The sequence below is a fragment of the Phragmites australis genome, chromosome 1, assembly GCF_958298935.1.
Source record: "Phragmites australis chromosome 1, lpPhrAust1.1, whole genome shotgun sequence".
Lineage (NCBI taxonomy): Eukaryota > Viridiplantae > Streptophyta > Magnoliopsida > Poales > Poaceae > Phragmites > Phragmites australis.
This window is the reverse complement of record NC_084921.1, coordinates 37,055,464-37,072,786: the sequence shown is the minus strand read 5'-3', so window position 1 is coordinate 37,072,786 and position 17,323 is coordinate 37,055,464. Positions and strand designations below refer to the sequence as shown.

The 17,323-nt window shown below is 42.4% G+C and overlaps 1 protein-coding gene across 1 annotated transcript; it reads right to left on the bottom strand.

The window, feature by feature from the left end:
* Positions 1-5,521: 5,521 nt before the first annotated feature.
* Positions 5,522-12,643, bottom strand: LOC133917330 (NAC domain-containing protein 73-like). Its single transcript, XM_062361234.1, has 3 exons — positions 11,777-12,643; positions 11,402-11,603; positions 5,522-6,472 (listed from the first exon to the last, which is right to left on the bottom strand). Exons 1-3 carry the CDS (start codon positions 11,939-11,941, stop codon positions 5,901-5,903), a joined length of 939 nt encoding a protein of 312 aa, XP_062217218.1. The 5' UTR covers positions 11,942-12,643; the 3' UTR covers positions 5,522-5,900.
* Positions 12,644-17,323: the final 4,680 nt, after the last annotated feature.

The following is a 17,323-nucleotide window of genomic DNA, read 5'->3' as shown; positions in this document are numbered from 1 at the left end:
AAGAAGATATCCACAATCAGGTTAAGAATATCGATATTCTCCTTGGCAAGCAAAAACAATCCTTCAAGGTCGATGAATAAAAAAAATATGGAACAAGAAATCAATATTATTCAAGCTAGAGTATTAGGAAAAAATATATGTTCGCCACTTTATCGACAACATGCATATAAAGAAGAATATATGCGAGAGTCTAATTAGTACATTGCTCCAAATGAAGGGAAAAGAAAAGGATCATGAGAGCGCACGAGCTAACCTTGAAGAAATGAGCTTAAGGCCGGAGCTCCATACACATGATACAGATAAAGGAAAACACCTACCCCGGCAGCTATCACTCTCTCCAAGAAGGAGAAAACAGAAATCTATGAGTTGCACAGTGAGAAAGTTCCCTCCGGTTACACGTCCAATATCGCAAGACTTGTTTTGGTGAAAGAGCTGAAAATGAATTTCGCCATGATGAAGTCCCATGATTTTCATATGATGAAGACATCACTGCTTACGGTAGCTATTAGGAACATCCTCCCAATTAAGGTTCTTGAGGCTATGCTGAGCCTGTGTTTTTTCTTCAATGCAATTGAACAAAAGGTGCTCGATACAGATGTGTTGGAGGAGCTTAAAAAAAGACACTTTGAGACTCTATGTATTCTTAAGGTGTATTTTTTACCATCCTTTTTTGATATCTTGGTACATCTCACTGCTCACCTTGTCAAGGAAATACAACTACCTTAGCCCGTGTTCCTGCATCGCATGTTTCCATATGAGAGATATATGAGCGCTCTCAAGTCGTACGTAAGGAATCAAGCCTTTACTAAGGGATGCATCGTGCAGGGTTACACGACGGAGGAAATATTGGAGTGGTATGTTTATTACATTGACCCAAATAACCTAATTGGCGTGCCTAAGTCTCACCATGAGGGTAGGCTCGCAGGTGTAGGGGTTCTGAGGAAGAGGGCAATAACTCCTGATCTGAAGACATACGACCAAGCTCAATTTCTCGTGTTGCAACAAATGAGCGAAGTATAACGATATGTCGATGAGCACAGGCAGATGCTACTTGAAGAGAGTCCATGACAGACCGAAGCTTGGGTTGCAAGGTAACATATGCAAAGATTCACGACTTGGTTCCAAGATCGAATCAGACAATCAAGTAGCCCTGCAAGTGCTCTAACAAAAAAAACTGGCATCGGGCCGTATATACATAATTATGATATATCAAGGGTATGATATAAACGAATACACATTTTACATTATTGGCCAAGATGAGAAGAGCGTATACCAGAACAATGGTGTCTGTATAGATGCTTATGATAATGACATGCAGAGGGGCACATACTACGGTCAAATAGAGGAGATCTAGGAGCTGAACTACTTGGAATTCAAGGTAGCTCTATTTCGGTGCCGTTGGGTACATGAGGGCAAAAGACGTCACTAATGATAGGTATGAATTCACTAGCATTGATCTTAAACATGTCGGATACAAGTCTAAACCTTTCGTACTTGCTAAAGATGTTTGCCCAGTCTTTTATGTGACTGACATAACAAATAAGAAACACCATATGGTTTTCGCTGGAAAAAGACACATCGTCGAAGTTACAAACATCGATGATGAGGAGTTCAATCAATTCGATGAAATCCCCTATTTTTCTACTACAATCATGCCACGCCTTTTGCCGACCGAGAAAACTTCATACCTGTGCTTTGACTATAACAAAGAGATCCATGTGAAGAAAGCGCGAAAAATAGCAAATTTAAATTTGAGTGTCAAATATGTAATATTAATGTCAAATTTGAATTTATATATATTAAATTTGTAATATTAAAGTCAAATATGTAATATTATTATATAAAATTTGAATTTTAGGTTTTAAGTTATTTGAATTATAATATTAAATGTTTGCTTCCACAAAACGATTTATGAATTTGAACTTGGAAGATTTTTGTCAAAGTGATAGGACAAAAGTAAAAGATGACAGGTTAAGAATTTCACCTGTCACTTATAATATTCATCTATCATCTATTATAAGTCATAGGTGACGGATTAAGATTATAACCCGTGGGAGACTACAAGAAAGCCAGCAGCAAAACGCGCGCGCGAGCGGCGCATCAGCACGTGATGTACCGGGTGAGGGAAATTGGTCTGTGCAGCAAATCCGACGTGACATGGCAAGCAACAGCCGTCTAGCTGTTGCTTAGATCCGGTCGGGCTGATGCACGAGATGCAACCGGAAGCAGTGGGGGACACGTGGGCGGACTGGGTGCAACGTGGACACCGAGTACGCCTTGCCTTGCCGCAAGATTTTGTGTCGGCCAAGCACGTTGGTGTTCGTTCACCCACGAATGGCGAAGGCGACATTGCCTCTAGGCTCTAGCGCGTGTTGTGGTGCAATGGTGCTCGTGTTTGCTCTGGTGTAATGGGTCGAGTGCATCGCAACGGCACCTAGTGTTGAGAATGAGATGGGCTCGATCGCGTCCAGCACAGTGACATGATATCGAAAACAACCTCTACAGGGGCGAAGCATTGTTATGGTCAGGATGGGTCGTGGCCCCCTGGCCTAATAGATTTCTTTATTTTGTACTATATTTTATAGTATATTTACAATCTAATCTTTCATATTTTATTGATTTGGCCCTTCCTATGACTTAGTTGTAACACATTTAGCTTCACCGGCCCTCTTTGAATTTTGTGCCAAGCTCCGCCATTGTGCCTCTAGCTCCAAACCCGCAAGCAACCGTGTACCAGCAATGAAGGTAATATTGCATACTGTGGAATGGTACACGGGTTTTGACATATCCTTTTCCCCTTCAATAGGATATCAAAGGTGGCTTGACTTGTCAGGGATCCGTCAGTCCCCGCTCCGTATGCCACTTTCGCTTGTTCAGGATCGCATCCTCAAACTCCACAGATCAAGGTGCTATTTTGTAAATCTCCCAAAGAGCCAAACACAGCAGCCCTACATTTGGAGTACATCAGCAACTATGATCAATCAGTGAAAAGCATGTTGTGCAACTTATATTGGAAGGCATGTGTAAGTATTTGACAGGCATACCTGGTGATAAATACATCCAACCTTGCATAGTATCCAACCTTATATTCCCAAGAGTAAAAAAGTAAGCACTGCTTTAGAATACATACAATTTAACATATAGCTTTAACTATCAATACATTTCGGTTCGACATGTGAAAAATATGGTAAGGTTTTCTTGATAAAAATTAGATTTTTTTTAAGAAGAAAAATTCCAAAGATAAATGTGGTCAAAGTTATATTGTAGATATGGTCAATGTCCGGCAAGAGGAGCGAGTAACAATCAACAAAAATCATAAAGCACATATATTCTCCCAAAACGAAGATGTACACTGATTTGTATATGTAGAAGTCCTTTAAGAACTACGTAAATCCCTCCAATCCTAAATATATTAAGTTTACTTGAACTTAGTCACAAGTCTGGGTGAAAACGGTTTGTATTCGGATGGATAATGCTCTTACCATATCCGTATCCATTTTCGGATTCGGTGTCGGTTTGGATATTGCACCAATACGGATTGCTTCAGAGTCAAAGTTAGAAATGAAGTGGAATTGGACTTGAAATAGAGTAAAATAGTCAGATATTACGTGCGGGCATGCAAGCAACAAACAACATGATAATAATCATACCTGTTGGTGTTAGGACTATGTGTGTCATCTTCATTCTGAAGCTATTTATCATCTTCACTAGGATAAATACTTGTGAGTATACAGGCTGAATGCATAGCCAAAATCTCACTCTGGGTACTATCACCATCACTTTTTCAGGATGCGATGAAGATCTAAAGGAGTCCAAACGAATCTAGATAAGTAGATATAAAGCAAGATATACAGATCACAAGGGTTCAGTTACAATGAAAAGAAACCAAGATATATTTCTATTCCTTTCATGCAAGCAAGAGGTATTTACACTAGCACATAGAAATACTATATATTTCATCAAATGCGCATAATATAGCAGGCAATAGCTAGTAACATAATTTTAATATTAAATTGCATGTACAGATAGAATCCATAGTCCATACACTTAACACACTAGCCAAAATAACAACAAAGCATTTTAGAACAAAACATCCACAGTTCATGCAATGGACCCACTAAGATGAGAATAATCCGAATAGGAGGCCTAGAATAATCCAGTCTAAAAATCGGATAATTTGTATTCGTTGGATTTTTACAATACCATATATGGATTCATATCCATATAAAACTATCCATATCCATATTCACATATGCACAAATAGCTAAAAAGGCTTATTGTACCCACATTAGTATTCGTATATGCTCCGCTTTCACCCCTAGTCACAAGTAGCGGTGAAAACGTTTAGGATATTATGCGAAAATTCAGATTTGAATAGCCTTGATTCAGATATTTTGTTAGATTGAATTCGAATTCGGATTATTATTTTTTACTTAGATACAGATTCAGATAATTTGGATATCCGAGCTTTAGTCGAGCCCAAAGTATTTCCTAGATTCATAAGCTACTTCAGCCCATGGTTGTGGCCTGAAAAAGGAGACAGAGGAGGAGACGGGATTTGGCCCTAGGAAACAGTTGGATTTTGGCCCAATGTATTTTCCAAGATTTTCTTTTATCTTAGCTTTTCCTTTTTTTGTTTTCTATTTTCCAGTAAATCTAGATTTGCAAATAAAAAACTAAAGAAATAGCATAACACTTCAAATAAATCTAGAAAAATTCCAACAAACAAAAGAGGGCATGATGGTTCAAGCAAAATTATTCTAGCTCATGTTAATGACTCTAATTTAACTCTAAGTCTTATTTATTTCTTTATAATCCATTTTCTATTGTTGAGGTAATATCTTTAGTGTTAATTAACTTATGCACTATTAATTAACTTAGATGCTGATGAGGCCATGGAGGTGGAGGCCTTTTTGGAGAAAATAGAAGAATGATAATGTGGAGGCTAGCAGCTCTATTTGTCTAGATCTGATGAACAATTTGTCTAGGTTTGATGAACAATTTGAGAGATTTTCTTGTTCCAAGAAATATCCATGAGCGTTTTCGTTTTGATTCATATTTGCTCTGTATTTATATTCGAGACTATCCATATTTGTATCCATATATGAAGATATCCATATTCGTACTGAATCCGATACAAAATATGAAAACAAATATGGTAAAGGTATTATTTGTCTGTATCCTATTTGTTTTCACCCCTAGTTATAAGAATTAAGGTGAAGGGTTTTAATAATCTTATTGTCCATCAATTATTGCTAGAGTTAAGATTTTTTAGATAATGAAAAAGAGTTTTCAGTCTATGCACTTTACAGTGCATACGACCCTAGTTCATTATTACATTATTGCAGTATTATACTGCCGTGCAAATGTGTTGTGCACCAAATAAACTCAAATACAAGATAAATGAATAAATGGAATCATTATTGCTAGAGTTAAAGTGGATGACAAGTTAACTGCATTGATTATGATACATTTATATATGGTCAGACATGGAAAATGAAGCAAAAAGGGTGCATTGTAGTTGTCATGGACTTGTATGTGGTGTATTTAGGAGAGGTCTATACAGACTTATATTTGGGATCGGATGGAGTAATATACAGTATTTAACTCCATCATTGTTATTATGGAACAAAAGACCATTAAACAAAAAAAAATGAGAATGCCAAGCGACGTATACATGTAACAATTAATGAACAATGTAATAGTATCGATTCCTAAGTACGAGCAACCAGTCACTTAACACTCCTCTTATTGTCCAGCAGTACCGTTCAGTAAACTCTCTGCTCGATCACTTGTAATCTTCTGTAAATTATGCCATTCATGACAGTGCCATTATCTGCCTGCCTTTCTCTCCCTCTAACCTATATCATCAGTCAAATAGCTGCATTTGAACTTCTTGGTCAGGGACCAAAGCCAGCCGCCCCTGCTGTGTGCACCTCAAAGTTAGGCATCAAGAGAGCAGAAGCAGCCGCCCTGTTGTTGGGAGCCGCCTGGTTGTACCCGATTAGCGCCGCTGGGCTGTAGAAATCTACAATGCCTGCTTCCTTCAGCATGCTGTTGTTACCGTCGTGTTGATGGTGATCAGTAGCTGCACTAGCCGCGAGGGGGACGGCGTCCTTAACCGTCGTCGACCCACCGCCGCACTGCCTCGGCTGCGTCTGGTAGAACACCTTGGACACGACGAGCTCGCCGTCCTTCTCCTCCTCGTCGGAGCCCAGGTGGTACTGGTGCATCACCCAGTTGGTCTTCTCGGGCTTGCGCTGCTTGCCGTAGTTGGTGTAGAGGACCAGGATCTTCTTGTATCCCTTCAGCTTGCCGTTGGCAAACACGGGCCGGGTCTTGCCCGTCTTGTGCCACCGCGTCTCGCCGCCTTGCTCGTCGGTGTGCACCTTCCGCCTCTTCCGCGTCCCGGTCGTGTACGCCTTCGACGGGCGGTGGAAGAAGTGCCGGATTAGGCCGTCCTTGCCGACTCCTGAAATTAGTCAAGACACCGTGTCTCAAATATGCGAGAGATGCAACTGAGAAATGATTACTTCATAGATATGCATGCACGAGTGACTCTTTTACGTGCTCACAAAACTTATTTTTTGCTCATAAACATGCCGCCAAATTATATATATGGGAGTGTGTCTACCGGTAGTGAAACACATATCATGTTTCTACACCTTGAACCAATATCCAATTAAACAACACATCTGTCGATACAAACCCAAAGATCATGCATAAATGTTGACTTACACTTAAGAAGAAAAAAATCAGTACCTTAATAATAGCAAAACAGTAAATGAAAAGGCAGGCTTTTCAAATAATTTATTTCCATAAACTATTTTCAATGTATCGACTATTGATAATCAGTTCATAATAAACAAAAATATTTCTTTCCTCTGTTATACTTTTACAACGAAAGTTTCATGATAGTTCTCTGCATCTTGTAATGGGTAGAGTAAAATCAGTTCTTTCTATATGGAACATATATAGCCACCAAACTTTTCTTCTAATCCACCAATTTAGTGAACTATATTGTTTACAATTTGTCTAAAAATATAAAGTGTAACTTTTTGTTTCAGTGAAAAATATTTTATAAATTAATTACGTGAATTTTGCAAATAGAAAGTATAAAGAATGGGTGCTCCATAAAGATTAAATTGCACTAATTGTTCCTAGGTTTGCGAGGTTGGCGCAAAGAGGCCCAAGATCGTCCAAAGTGGATATTCATGTCCACTAAAACCTGTTTGAAGAGATAAAAGAGAGAGGAGAAGGATATATAATGATAGAGAGGGCCCAAATCAGTGGATCCAGTTGGGTGGTATGGTGGACTATAGACCACTTTAAGAAATTGTACTAGACTAAGGACTATGTAGGTGTGTAAACTTTTTTAAGGTAAAGTTTAGATTTAATTATGTTGACATATTAAATTATATTAAGTTGGACCGCTCCTGCCTGTAACTCTAGATCCGCCACTAGCTGGAATTGACACATCAGGGTAATACCCACGCAGATCACATGTCAACTAAGAAAAAACAACTTCACTTACTTAAGCTTACGAACCTAGCAACGTGAATTGCACCCGCCTCATAGATCTGGGGCACATGGTACAATTTACTCCAAAATAAAATGCATATGCTTCTCTACTGATATTCGGACTTGTTTAGTTCCTTGCTTGCATGACAAGCATTACATCCTCCGAAAGCAAAAAAAAAGACAAGACATAAATTGCATTATCCATTAATTATTACAGTGTATATACAGCGACTAACCTGAAATATATTGGATAGTACTTTAAAGAGAACTTGGAAATCTAAAGATTAAGGAGAAAATAGTTGATATGTATCATAAGTCCTTCTAAAGATTACACTTCATTTGATCTGATGTTGCGTGCACCCTGCATCGATGTAGACCTTTGATGGCATCGTGTGTCTCAATCTATCGTTTTCAATAGACTATATGCCAAGTAGGACAAGCAATTACTTCAAAGGCACCCTTTATCGACATCTATACGCTATCAAGCTCATAAGCATGTAACTAGTTGCATATGGATGCATGGAGAGTTTAGTGGTACGTACTCATGCACAGAAACAGACAATGAAAATACACATGTAGTTTTATAGGGGAAAAAACATAACGTGAATGTGCATACAACATACCAAAATTTGCAAGCCATGATGATTTAGGCTTTGTTTGTTTTTGTTGTGAAATATTATAATCTTGATTATACGAAGAAGATCCTTTCCGTCATATTTTGCATTGTGGAATTTAGCAAGTACAATTTGACGTGTGGGTTGTGAGTATCAGTTTTTAAATTGGGACCGTTTGTTTTTGTTTTTGATTTTGGGGCTATAATTCATATTCAAAATAAAAACAAACAGGACTTAAGCAAGTCCATCCAATTAAAAATGACTAAAACTCTATTTTTAACATCAAAATAAGGAATTTATCCTAAATGTCCTAAAAAAGTAAGGGATTTTAAAAGAGCAATTAGTCTACAAGTTAACTTGTTGCTTGTCAAGGTTCTTCCGCGATGGATCAATCTATCTTCCTTGACTGGTCCATATCTGAAGAGATGGACCGTTTGCAAATCGTATGCTTTTGCTAGCTGATGTAATGCAAACATGCAGCTTACGAGCTAACTAAGTGCACGCATATGAACGAGCAAATTTTACGTAGGCTGTTGGGTCTCGGCAGCCCTCAGGATTACCAGCATGACCAGTCCACGCTCCTTGACCAGTCATGCGAGCGTCCAACCACGCGAGCCACCGAGTAAGAAAGCATGCAGATGATCTGTTAACCACAACTTGACCATTCACTGAAACTTGATGAGAGCAAAGAAAGAACATAAGCTTTCGCCACGATAGCTTAACTTTTGTTTTTTCTATTTCTCTCCTATCTAAATTCCATCGAGTAGATCTAGGCTTGCTGAGTATTTAAGTGAGTACTTTCGAGCTTCTCAACTCGATAACATCCGTTGAGTAAATCCAAGCTCACTGAGTACTTAACCCAATAATTCAGAGCTTCTCGACTCGATAACTTCCGTCGAGTAGATCCGAGCTCGTTGAGTACTTACAAGCTTCTCGACTCAATATCTCAACCTCTATTACATGCATTTGCTTATATAGGCCCGAGTACCAGACTGGCCAAACAAGTTATCTCCGACTTGTATCTGGACTTCGTGCACCTACATGCATACTTTGTCAAACAAGCATACAGACTCTGGCTCGAACTCAACGGACCCTTATCATACTCTACTTGGACACATGCACGTGCATAAAACTACTCGGACTTAATTAGCTGTCATGTATCCCACGAACTTGTAAACCTTCTATACAAGTACGTATATGACAACTGGCTAACCAAAACTTTCCTAACTTCTTACGTGCATGCATCGACTTGCCTATACTATTGATCTTAACTTACCTGACATACCAAAACAAGATTAATTTTCAACACACCCCTTTAATCTTATTTTCTTCACGTTAGAGTAGCACTGGGTAGTCATCCTCCTCTGCAGCCATGAACAATGCCTTCTCATGTTCTTTCGACTTCTCGCAATACCACTGGAAGTGCCCATAACCATTGCACTTGTAGTACCTCACTTTAGCCTGTTGAATTTCTGATTCTTTCTACCTCGTCCACCGTTGTTGGAGGAGCCGTCACCACCATACTTCTGGTCCTTAGCCCTTCGTTGTTCTCGGGTGAGCAACATATGCTTATCTTCATCCTTCTCCTTAGCTCTCTATTGGGCTTTGGTGAGTAACACATGCTCAGCATTGCCAGCATTGTCGTCGTAGCCACGCATCCATTCTTTGTACACCCGAAGCCTGCTCTCCTCGACTATCATGGTCTCGAGGTCACCAAATTGCTCGATTGAAGTGACGATCTGCAAGAACTTGTTCGGTGTGGCTCGGAGGATCTTCCTTACTACATACAAGTCCTCCATCTTGTTGTTGAGCCCACGAATCGTGCTGACGATGGAATTCACCTTCATTGCGAAGTCATCGATTGACTCCATGCTCTTCATCTGCAAACCATCCTGCTCTTCTTTGAGGGTTTGAACATAAGCATCCTTGATGTGTTTGGCACCTTGGTACATCATCTTGATGCACTCCCATACCTCCTTGGAAAAAGTTTCCTTCTTGGATATTGCCCACAACATCTCCTCTGGGATGCCTTGTTAGATGACAGCGAACACTATCTGATCCTTCTTCATGTCCACCTTTTCCTTCAGGTTGTCGTGCTCGACAATGTCCCAAACACCTTGTGCGTATATGAACACCTTCATCTTAATCACCCAGGGTGTGTAGTTGCTCCTCATGAGCATTGGATAGTGTAGCAACACCAGTGAATTCTCTTTCGTCGATGCTCCTAATCCAGATATCATCGTTGATGTTGACTTGCTACTTCTGCTATCCTTCAACCGCACACAATAGATTTTCTCCGAGTACGTATCTTCCGAGTACTTGCAAACTTGTTGAGTAGATCCAAGCTCGCTAGGTATGTAACTGAGTACTTCCGAGCTTCTCGACGAATTTCAGCTCTAATCTTCACCTAGGCTTTTGATCGTCGTGGCTCCGATACCAATTGTTGGGTCTCGGCAGCCCTCAGGATCACCCGCACAACCAATCCATGCTCCTCGACCAGTCGCGCGAGCTTCCGACCATGCGAGAAACCGAGTAAGAAAGCAAGCAGATGATCCGTCAACCAAAACTCGACTATTCACTGAAACTCGACGAGAGCTAAGAAAGAATAGAAGCTTTTTAAGGCCACGACAACTTAGCCTTAGCCTTTTCTATTTCTTTCCTCTCTAACTTTCATCGAGTATATCTGAGCTCGTTGAGTACTTAACTGAGTACTTCTGAGCTTCTCAACTCAATAACTTTTGTCGAGTATATCTAAGCTCGCTGAGTACTTAACCAAGTACTTCCGAGCTTCTCAACTCGATAACTTTTGTCGAGTAGATCCGAGCTCGCTGAATACTTAAGCGAGTACTTTCGTACTTCTCGACTCGATATCTTAACCCCTATTACATGTACTTACTTATATAGGCCCGAGTACCTGACCGGCCAGACAAGTTATCTCTGACTTCTATCTTGACTTCATGCACCTGCACGTATATTTTGCCAAACAAATATACAGACTCCGATTCGAACTCTACGGACCCTTATCATACTCGACTTGGACACATGCACGTGCATGAAACTACTCGGACTTGATCGGTTGCCATATACTCTGCGAACTCATAGACCTTCTATACGAGTACGTATACAATAACCGGCCAACCAAAACTTTCCTAGCTTCTTACGTGTATGCATCAACTTACCTATACTATTGATCTTAACTTAACATACCAAAATAAAATTAATTTTCAACATAGGCAGTAGCAGTGATGTGTAGCATCTATACGTACCGGGAAGCCTCTCGGGATGGGTGTAGCAGATGCCGTTCTCGCCCTCGATGGTGGGGATGAACTCGTCGATGAGCGGGTGGAGTTTGCGGGCATCCGGCCTTGCCTTCCCCTCCAGGTGCTCCAGCAGCTCCTGGTCCGTTGGATCGAACTTCACGCCGGCCGGCAGCCCCGGCAGGTCCTGGATCGTCGCCGCAGCCTGCACCTGATCGATCGGATTCACTTGTGTTACTTACGCCACACGGTTATACACGCGTATCAATCTTTAACTGCTCAAAGATAGCTAGATCGTCTGATTTAAGTGCAATTGATTTGGAACTACCCTACTGTACTTGCGACGAGCATGCTTGCCCAGATAGCATGAGGGCATGAGGCTACCTGCTCATACTGTGCGCGGTGGCCGCAAGACGGGCACGTCCTGATGAGGTTGACGTGGGAGGACGCCTGCTGCTGCTGCTGCTTCTTGGCGGCGGCGGCCGCCGTGGCGGAGGCCAGGTTGTTCTCCACGGCGCGCACGTCGTTGAAGCTGTTGCACCATGTCATGATCGATCGATCGATCGATCAATCTCACCCTCTCTCCCCTTCTCACCACCTTCCTCCTCGGCTCCTCCTCTTTCTACACGGAAGAATTAGTACGTGACGGGAAGTAGAGTGAGTGAGACAGAGGGAGATTGAAAGCCTCTTCTTGTCCGCTGCCGGCCTACGCTTTGCTCGCCATCATATGAGACAAGGCTAAGGCTGATCCCAGGAGGAATGACAGGCCGGGCACGTAAAACAAGAGAGAGAGAGGGAGGGAGGGACGAACAGAGCGGGAGGAGGGAGTAGCGAGGGAACAAAGCGGCCTGAGAAGAGAACAAAGAGAAAAAGAGGCCAGGAGGAAGCTTGTCCCTGTTAAAAGCTACCACCGGGCACCAGCCACAACCGATCGATCATCGGTCCCCCCGCTCTGTGCTCGATCGCTTGGTGTTTCTCTCTCGTTGTCCGTCTGGTACAGGGGAGTAGAATTATGGAGTTCTCACCAACTTTTTTTTTGTTGCTTCCCAAGAAGATCGCCACGAGCTCGCTGGGCGGCAGCTATAAGCAAAAGAAATCGATCGCGGCTGCTAGGACCGATCGGGCTAGAGAAAGAGGGAAAGCGAGGGCCGGGAGAGAAAGCACAAGGCGAGAACAGGCTTACTGGCTTGCTTCCTGCTGCGATGCCACGCTGAGTAGTCGCTGTAGCTATGGATCCATACGTCGACGTGCGTAGCAAATTAAAATAGGAGTAGAGGAGGAGGAGGCGAGGACGTGCGTGGCAAAATAGGCGAATGATGGGTGGTTGCTTGGCCCTCAAGTCTGGGCATGCGATCCGTATACGTGACCCGGAAACCAGGCGGGCGCCGGATTCTCTGCGCCGGGCCCCACCCCGTGCACAGCCATCGCGAGTTGCTGCGTGCACATCAATGGAGATCGCTGACGCAGACGGCCATCTGACGGTTAATATTTTCACATCTGAAAAGACCAGTGCTGACCTGACCGATTTGCTATCTACTACTACATACCAGTCCAGGATATAAACCGGCCGGCCGGCCATGCTTGCATTACAAGAAAACCTACTTCTTCTCTAACAAGACACAGTAGAGCCGCACTCCAAACATATATAAGCGAAAAATTAACGAACACCATGTGTGAACCGTGAGAAGTAGGAGCGAGCGGCGTGCGTGTACTATAGCCAATTGCCTTTCTTAAAACCGGCACGAGCACGACGACCTACATCCTCTGATGCAACTGGTGCATGCAGAAATTCAGCTGCTGCATGTTCGTACATACGCACACATACCTTCCAAGAAAACAAGACAGACTGTTCATCAGCAACAAGCTAGCTATAGGCCATAGCTAGTTGGTAACTAGGTAGGATGGATGGGTGATTGGTTTGTATGTTTTTTTTCCTTATAATCAAGTATGATGTATATATGATCACTTGCAAGTACCTTAAGCTAGCTACCGGTAATAGAATACAGACGCGCAGTGGTGCTGCAGAGATAGATCTACATCTATCACCAGGAAATACAGACCGAGACCTAACCCTCTCACTATTACCAGTCGTGTTTGGAGCTGAGGTACGTACCTATCTATAGAGAGAGAGAGAGAGAGAGAGAGAGAGAGAGAGAGAGGAGGAAAAAAAAAGGAGGGGACTAAAAGCGTGAGGGGGGCAAGGCAACGGGCCGGGGATGGAGTGGAGATGGGGCAACCTGATTCGCGCGCGCGGGACGTTCCACCACACCACCCAGCTACTACTCTCAGTGTGCGCGCGCGCGCCTTTGTGGGAGGGGAGGGACTTTTAGATCTGAGGTCACCGTAGAGTGTCTTGGAAGAGAGATACCCCAACCGCAAAAGACTTGAACCGTCCATCTACCGCGCGCGCGAGCGGCGGCATCGAAGCTGCGCTCCAGAGCAGCTGATGAGCAGTAGGAGTAGCTGATGAGACGTCCGGCCGGCCGCAGGTCACAGCGGGACGCACGCGTAGCAGCTGCGGATTTGGACCGGTATATCTGCGTGGATTAGGGCGCATGATCGATGTGCTTACTGTGCCTGTGGAGAGTTTATCCCGATATATAGCTAGCCTGTGTCAATACATCTCTAGCCTGCGGTTCATGTATGGTGCAAACTCGATCGTATCTTGACCCAACCTAACTAATGGTGTTCAGTGTGTTCTAGCAAACTCGACCGGTTGGAGAATAGCTAGCTAGCTAGCCCGACCTGACCCCAGGTCCCAAGCCTAACACGTAAAAAATCCTAGATCTACCAGACTTTGGTGTGTTTTGGAGCAGCGATTGAAGCCCGTGTGTTTTGGACTTTTGGTGCATGCGGCGAACTGCCAGCCGATCTCTGTTTTGACTTGCATCACGAGTGAACCTCTGCCAAGGCGCGTGGCAGTGCAGACAGATAATCCTGTTGTTTAGTACCTAATTTGTACATGACAAACTTTAGAAAGCAGGGGTTTTTTGTGGATGCTGGTACTGGGCATGTGTGTGCAAGGAATTAGTTGGAGGCAAACCCTCCAGCTGACAAGTGTAGACCATCATCACAAGCGCTTTTAGGTGTGGTGCAGAAATAAAGAAAAAAAAATGCAAAAGTACATGCTATCTGTGCAAGGGCCCCACTACTGACTACTCGTTGGGTCCTAATCCAAATTAAGATCATGCATGCGACGTTCCCTGCGAACCTAGTAAATTAAGAAGAAAGCTGCTAGCTTCTAGCGCAAACCTGATGGATACATATTATGCATCGGTGTCTATACCGCATAGTAGTACGTACCTTTAATTTGCGCTATGGTCAGTGTTAATCATTGGTAATACATCAAATCATCAAAAATAACGTTTTTATAATATAAGATCAGAAATTAATAAGTAAGACAAAAGGTGGTACGGTGTGGACTCACGTTGAACATTCCTAGGTTCTCGATCTCATTTTGCCTTTGTTTTCCCTTTGAAAACTTCCTTGTTTTTCAGTTTTAGCTGTAACTTTTGAAGTACCGTATAATTTAAGTTTATGTTCTTTTTAGTGCTCAAGATGGGGATCTAGATTTTTCTTTTTTACATATTGCATATGTTACTTCTTTTAATTAAGAACAAGCTAGGTTATTTAATGTATATTATCTCAATCTTAATGAGGGCTGCAAGTACAAAGTTGGCACGTCATCTGCCTCTACTTTAAAAAGTAGGGGAGAAAACAATATTGTAGCAATAATTCACTATGTAAAAAAATAACAAAAGAGACACGTTATTAATAACAGATGCTCAGTACACGTCACAAATGTCTTATTAGTGACAGATCCTATGATATCACGTCACTAATGTGATCCTGGGCTAGAACTCGTCTCAGACCCATCACTAATGATAACAGTGACGGGTCACTTGACAAACCGTCACTAATATCCTAATCATTAATGACGGATTACAAAGAGACCTGTCACTGATGTGTTGAGAATTCAACCATGGATCTTTTAGGATCCCCATTTCGGATTCCACCGTGCCTCCTGTATCAGTCTCTAGATCAAGTAGCTAATATGTATAGAATTTAACAAAACAATATCAAATACATACTTCGAATAAAATAATTACCTGAAAGGGGTAAAAGATGGTCTATGGATAAGGATCCATTGCAGACCAGCCAGGCATAAGAGCCTACAGCGGAGCAGAGCGAAACAAATGGAGCAACCTAATGTCACAAGCAACTCGGGTGCGGACGTGACTTTAGACCTTTTCTCTTTAACTTCATTTGAGTTGAGGTTTATCTCCATCTCAATAATCTGAAAGCTGTAAGACTGAGTACAGGATGTACTCAACAAGTCCTATACTACTTCAAGAGGTGGATAGATGCATCAAGGATAATGCAAGGACAAGGATTTACGGTTTAGTTTTAAGCGTAAAGCAATTTTATGCAGATATTTACTTATATATTCTCTACTGATAGCTTTTGAAACAGTTTAAACAAGGTAACAAGGTATATCTAGGGATATACCTCACTCTATAGTCCCTATCACATGTCTGGTGTACCTCTAGTACTACATAACTTCTGGAGGATTGAGCCAATAACCTTATCACATAGACGTCTAGTTCACACACTCACTCATCAAGACACACACCATGAGTCTAATCAAAGTGGTCTTTGCTTCGCATTGAATGTACTTGATGTCGCCTAGAGGGGGGGTGAATAGGTGTTTCTGAAATTTAAAACTTCGCAGCGGATTAAAACAGACACGGATACTCCGGTCGAGTCCGGATACTCCGAGGTCCGGAGTACACGATCTAACCCGAATTATCCGGCCTATACAGGAGCACGAAATCAAAGTAAGTTGATAGAAGTTTTATATGATCTAAAGGTCACCACAGATCCTACTAGGTGTATGAGCTTCTTCTCAATAAGAACCTATAGCTAGAGACTCACAAGCATAAAGATTGGGAGAATCCCCAAAAACAACTAGAACAAAGTAACTTTGCAAGAATGTAAAGGAGACAAAGAATTTATCTCGAAGTTCAGCCACTCCACAAAGAAGTGCCTACGTCTCCGTTGATAAGCTCACAAAGAGCCGGGTCTCTTTCAACCCTATCCTCTCCTAGCGACCATAAAGATCAAGCTAGGGTTCTTACTCAACTTGATGATGGATTACAAACTTCCTGTGGCACTCCACAAATCTTGCGTGCTCTACGGGTGACGCCTCGCCGTCTAGGAGCACGAAGCTCCAAGAGTAAAAGATTGCGAATCGAAAGCTTGACGATGACTCGAATGCTCAAAGATTTATTTTTTTCTCTCAAGCTCTTAATCTCACTCACCAAACCCTAAATCTCAAATCTAGCAAGAAACAAGGCTCTAGATGGGGTTTGGGAGGGCTCTTGAATACTTTTAAAGTGTTTGTCCACAAGTAGCTCAGCAAAAGCAGCAGCATTCAATTGGAGGGGGGAAGAGGTATTTATACCCTTTCCCAAAAAACTAGTCGTTACTGTGCTGGTTGACTTTTACCAGAGTATCTAGACTCACTCGGAGACTCCAGCCAGCATAGGAACTCGAGCACAGAACACTGTCAGAAACTAGCCGTTACGGTGAAATTTGAACTGTCCCGGAGACTCCGACCTGAAACATTTTAAGGGCTAACCGAGGCTCTCTGGCGGAGTCTCACTCGGAGACTCCGGCTAGAATGCCAGACCCTAAAGTATCCGGCCCAACTCGGAGACTCAGACCTGAAACATTTAAGGATTAACCGAGACTCTCTGGCGGAGTCTCACTCGGAGACTCCGGCTAAAATGCCAGACCCTGGAGTATCCGGCCCAACCCGGAGACTCTGGACTCAGGCAACTCAGCCATTTTTCCCATGTCCGTGGGTGATTGTGTCTGTCATCTTTTGGTTCTAAAAGGACACTTTGATCACTGAGACACCATCAAGAC

Bases quoted from the DNA above. Each gene is read 5' to 3' on its own strand.
- LOC133917330 (XM_062361234.1), bottom strand. From the start codon at position 11,941: ATGACATGGTGCAACAGCTTCAACGACGTGCGCGCCGTGGAGAACAAC. The intron at 11,604-11,776 runs GTAGCCTCATGC...CCGATCGATCAG, and splicing joins ACCGCGCACAGTATGAGCAG to GTGCAGGCTGCGGCGACGAT. The intron at 6,473-11,401 runs GTACGTATAGAT...GACTAATTTCAG, and splicing joins CCATCCCGAGAGGCTTCCCG to GAGTCGGCAAGGACGGCCTA.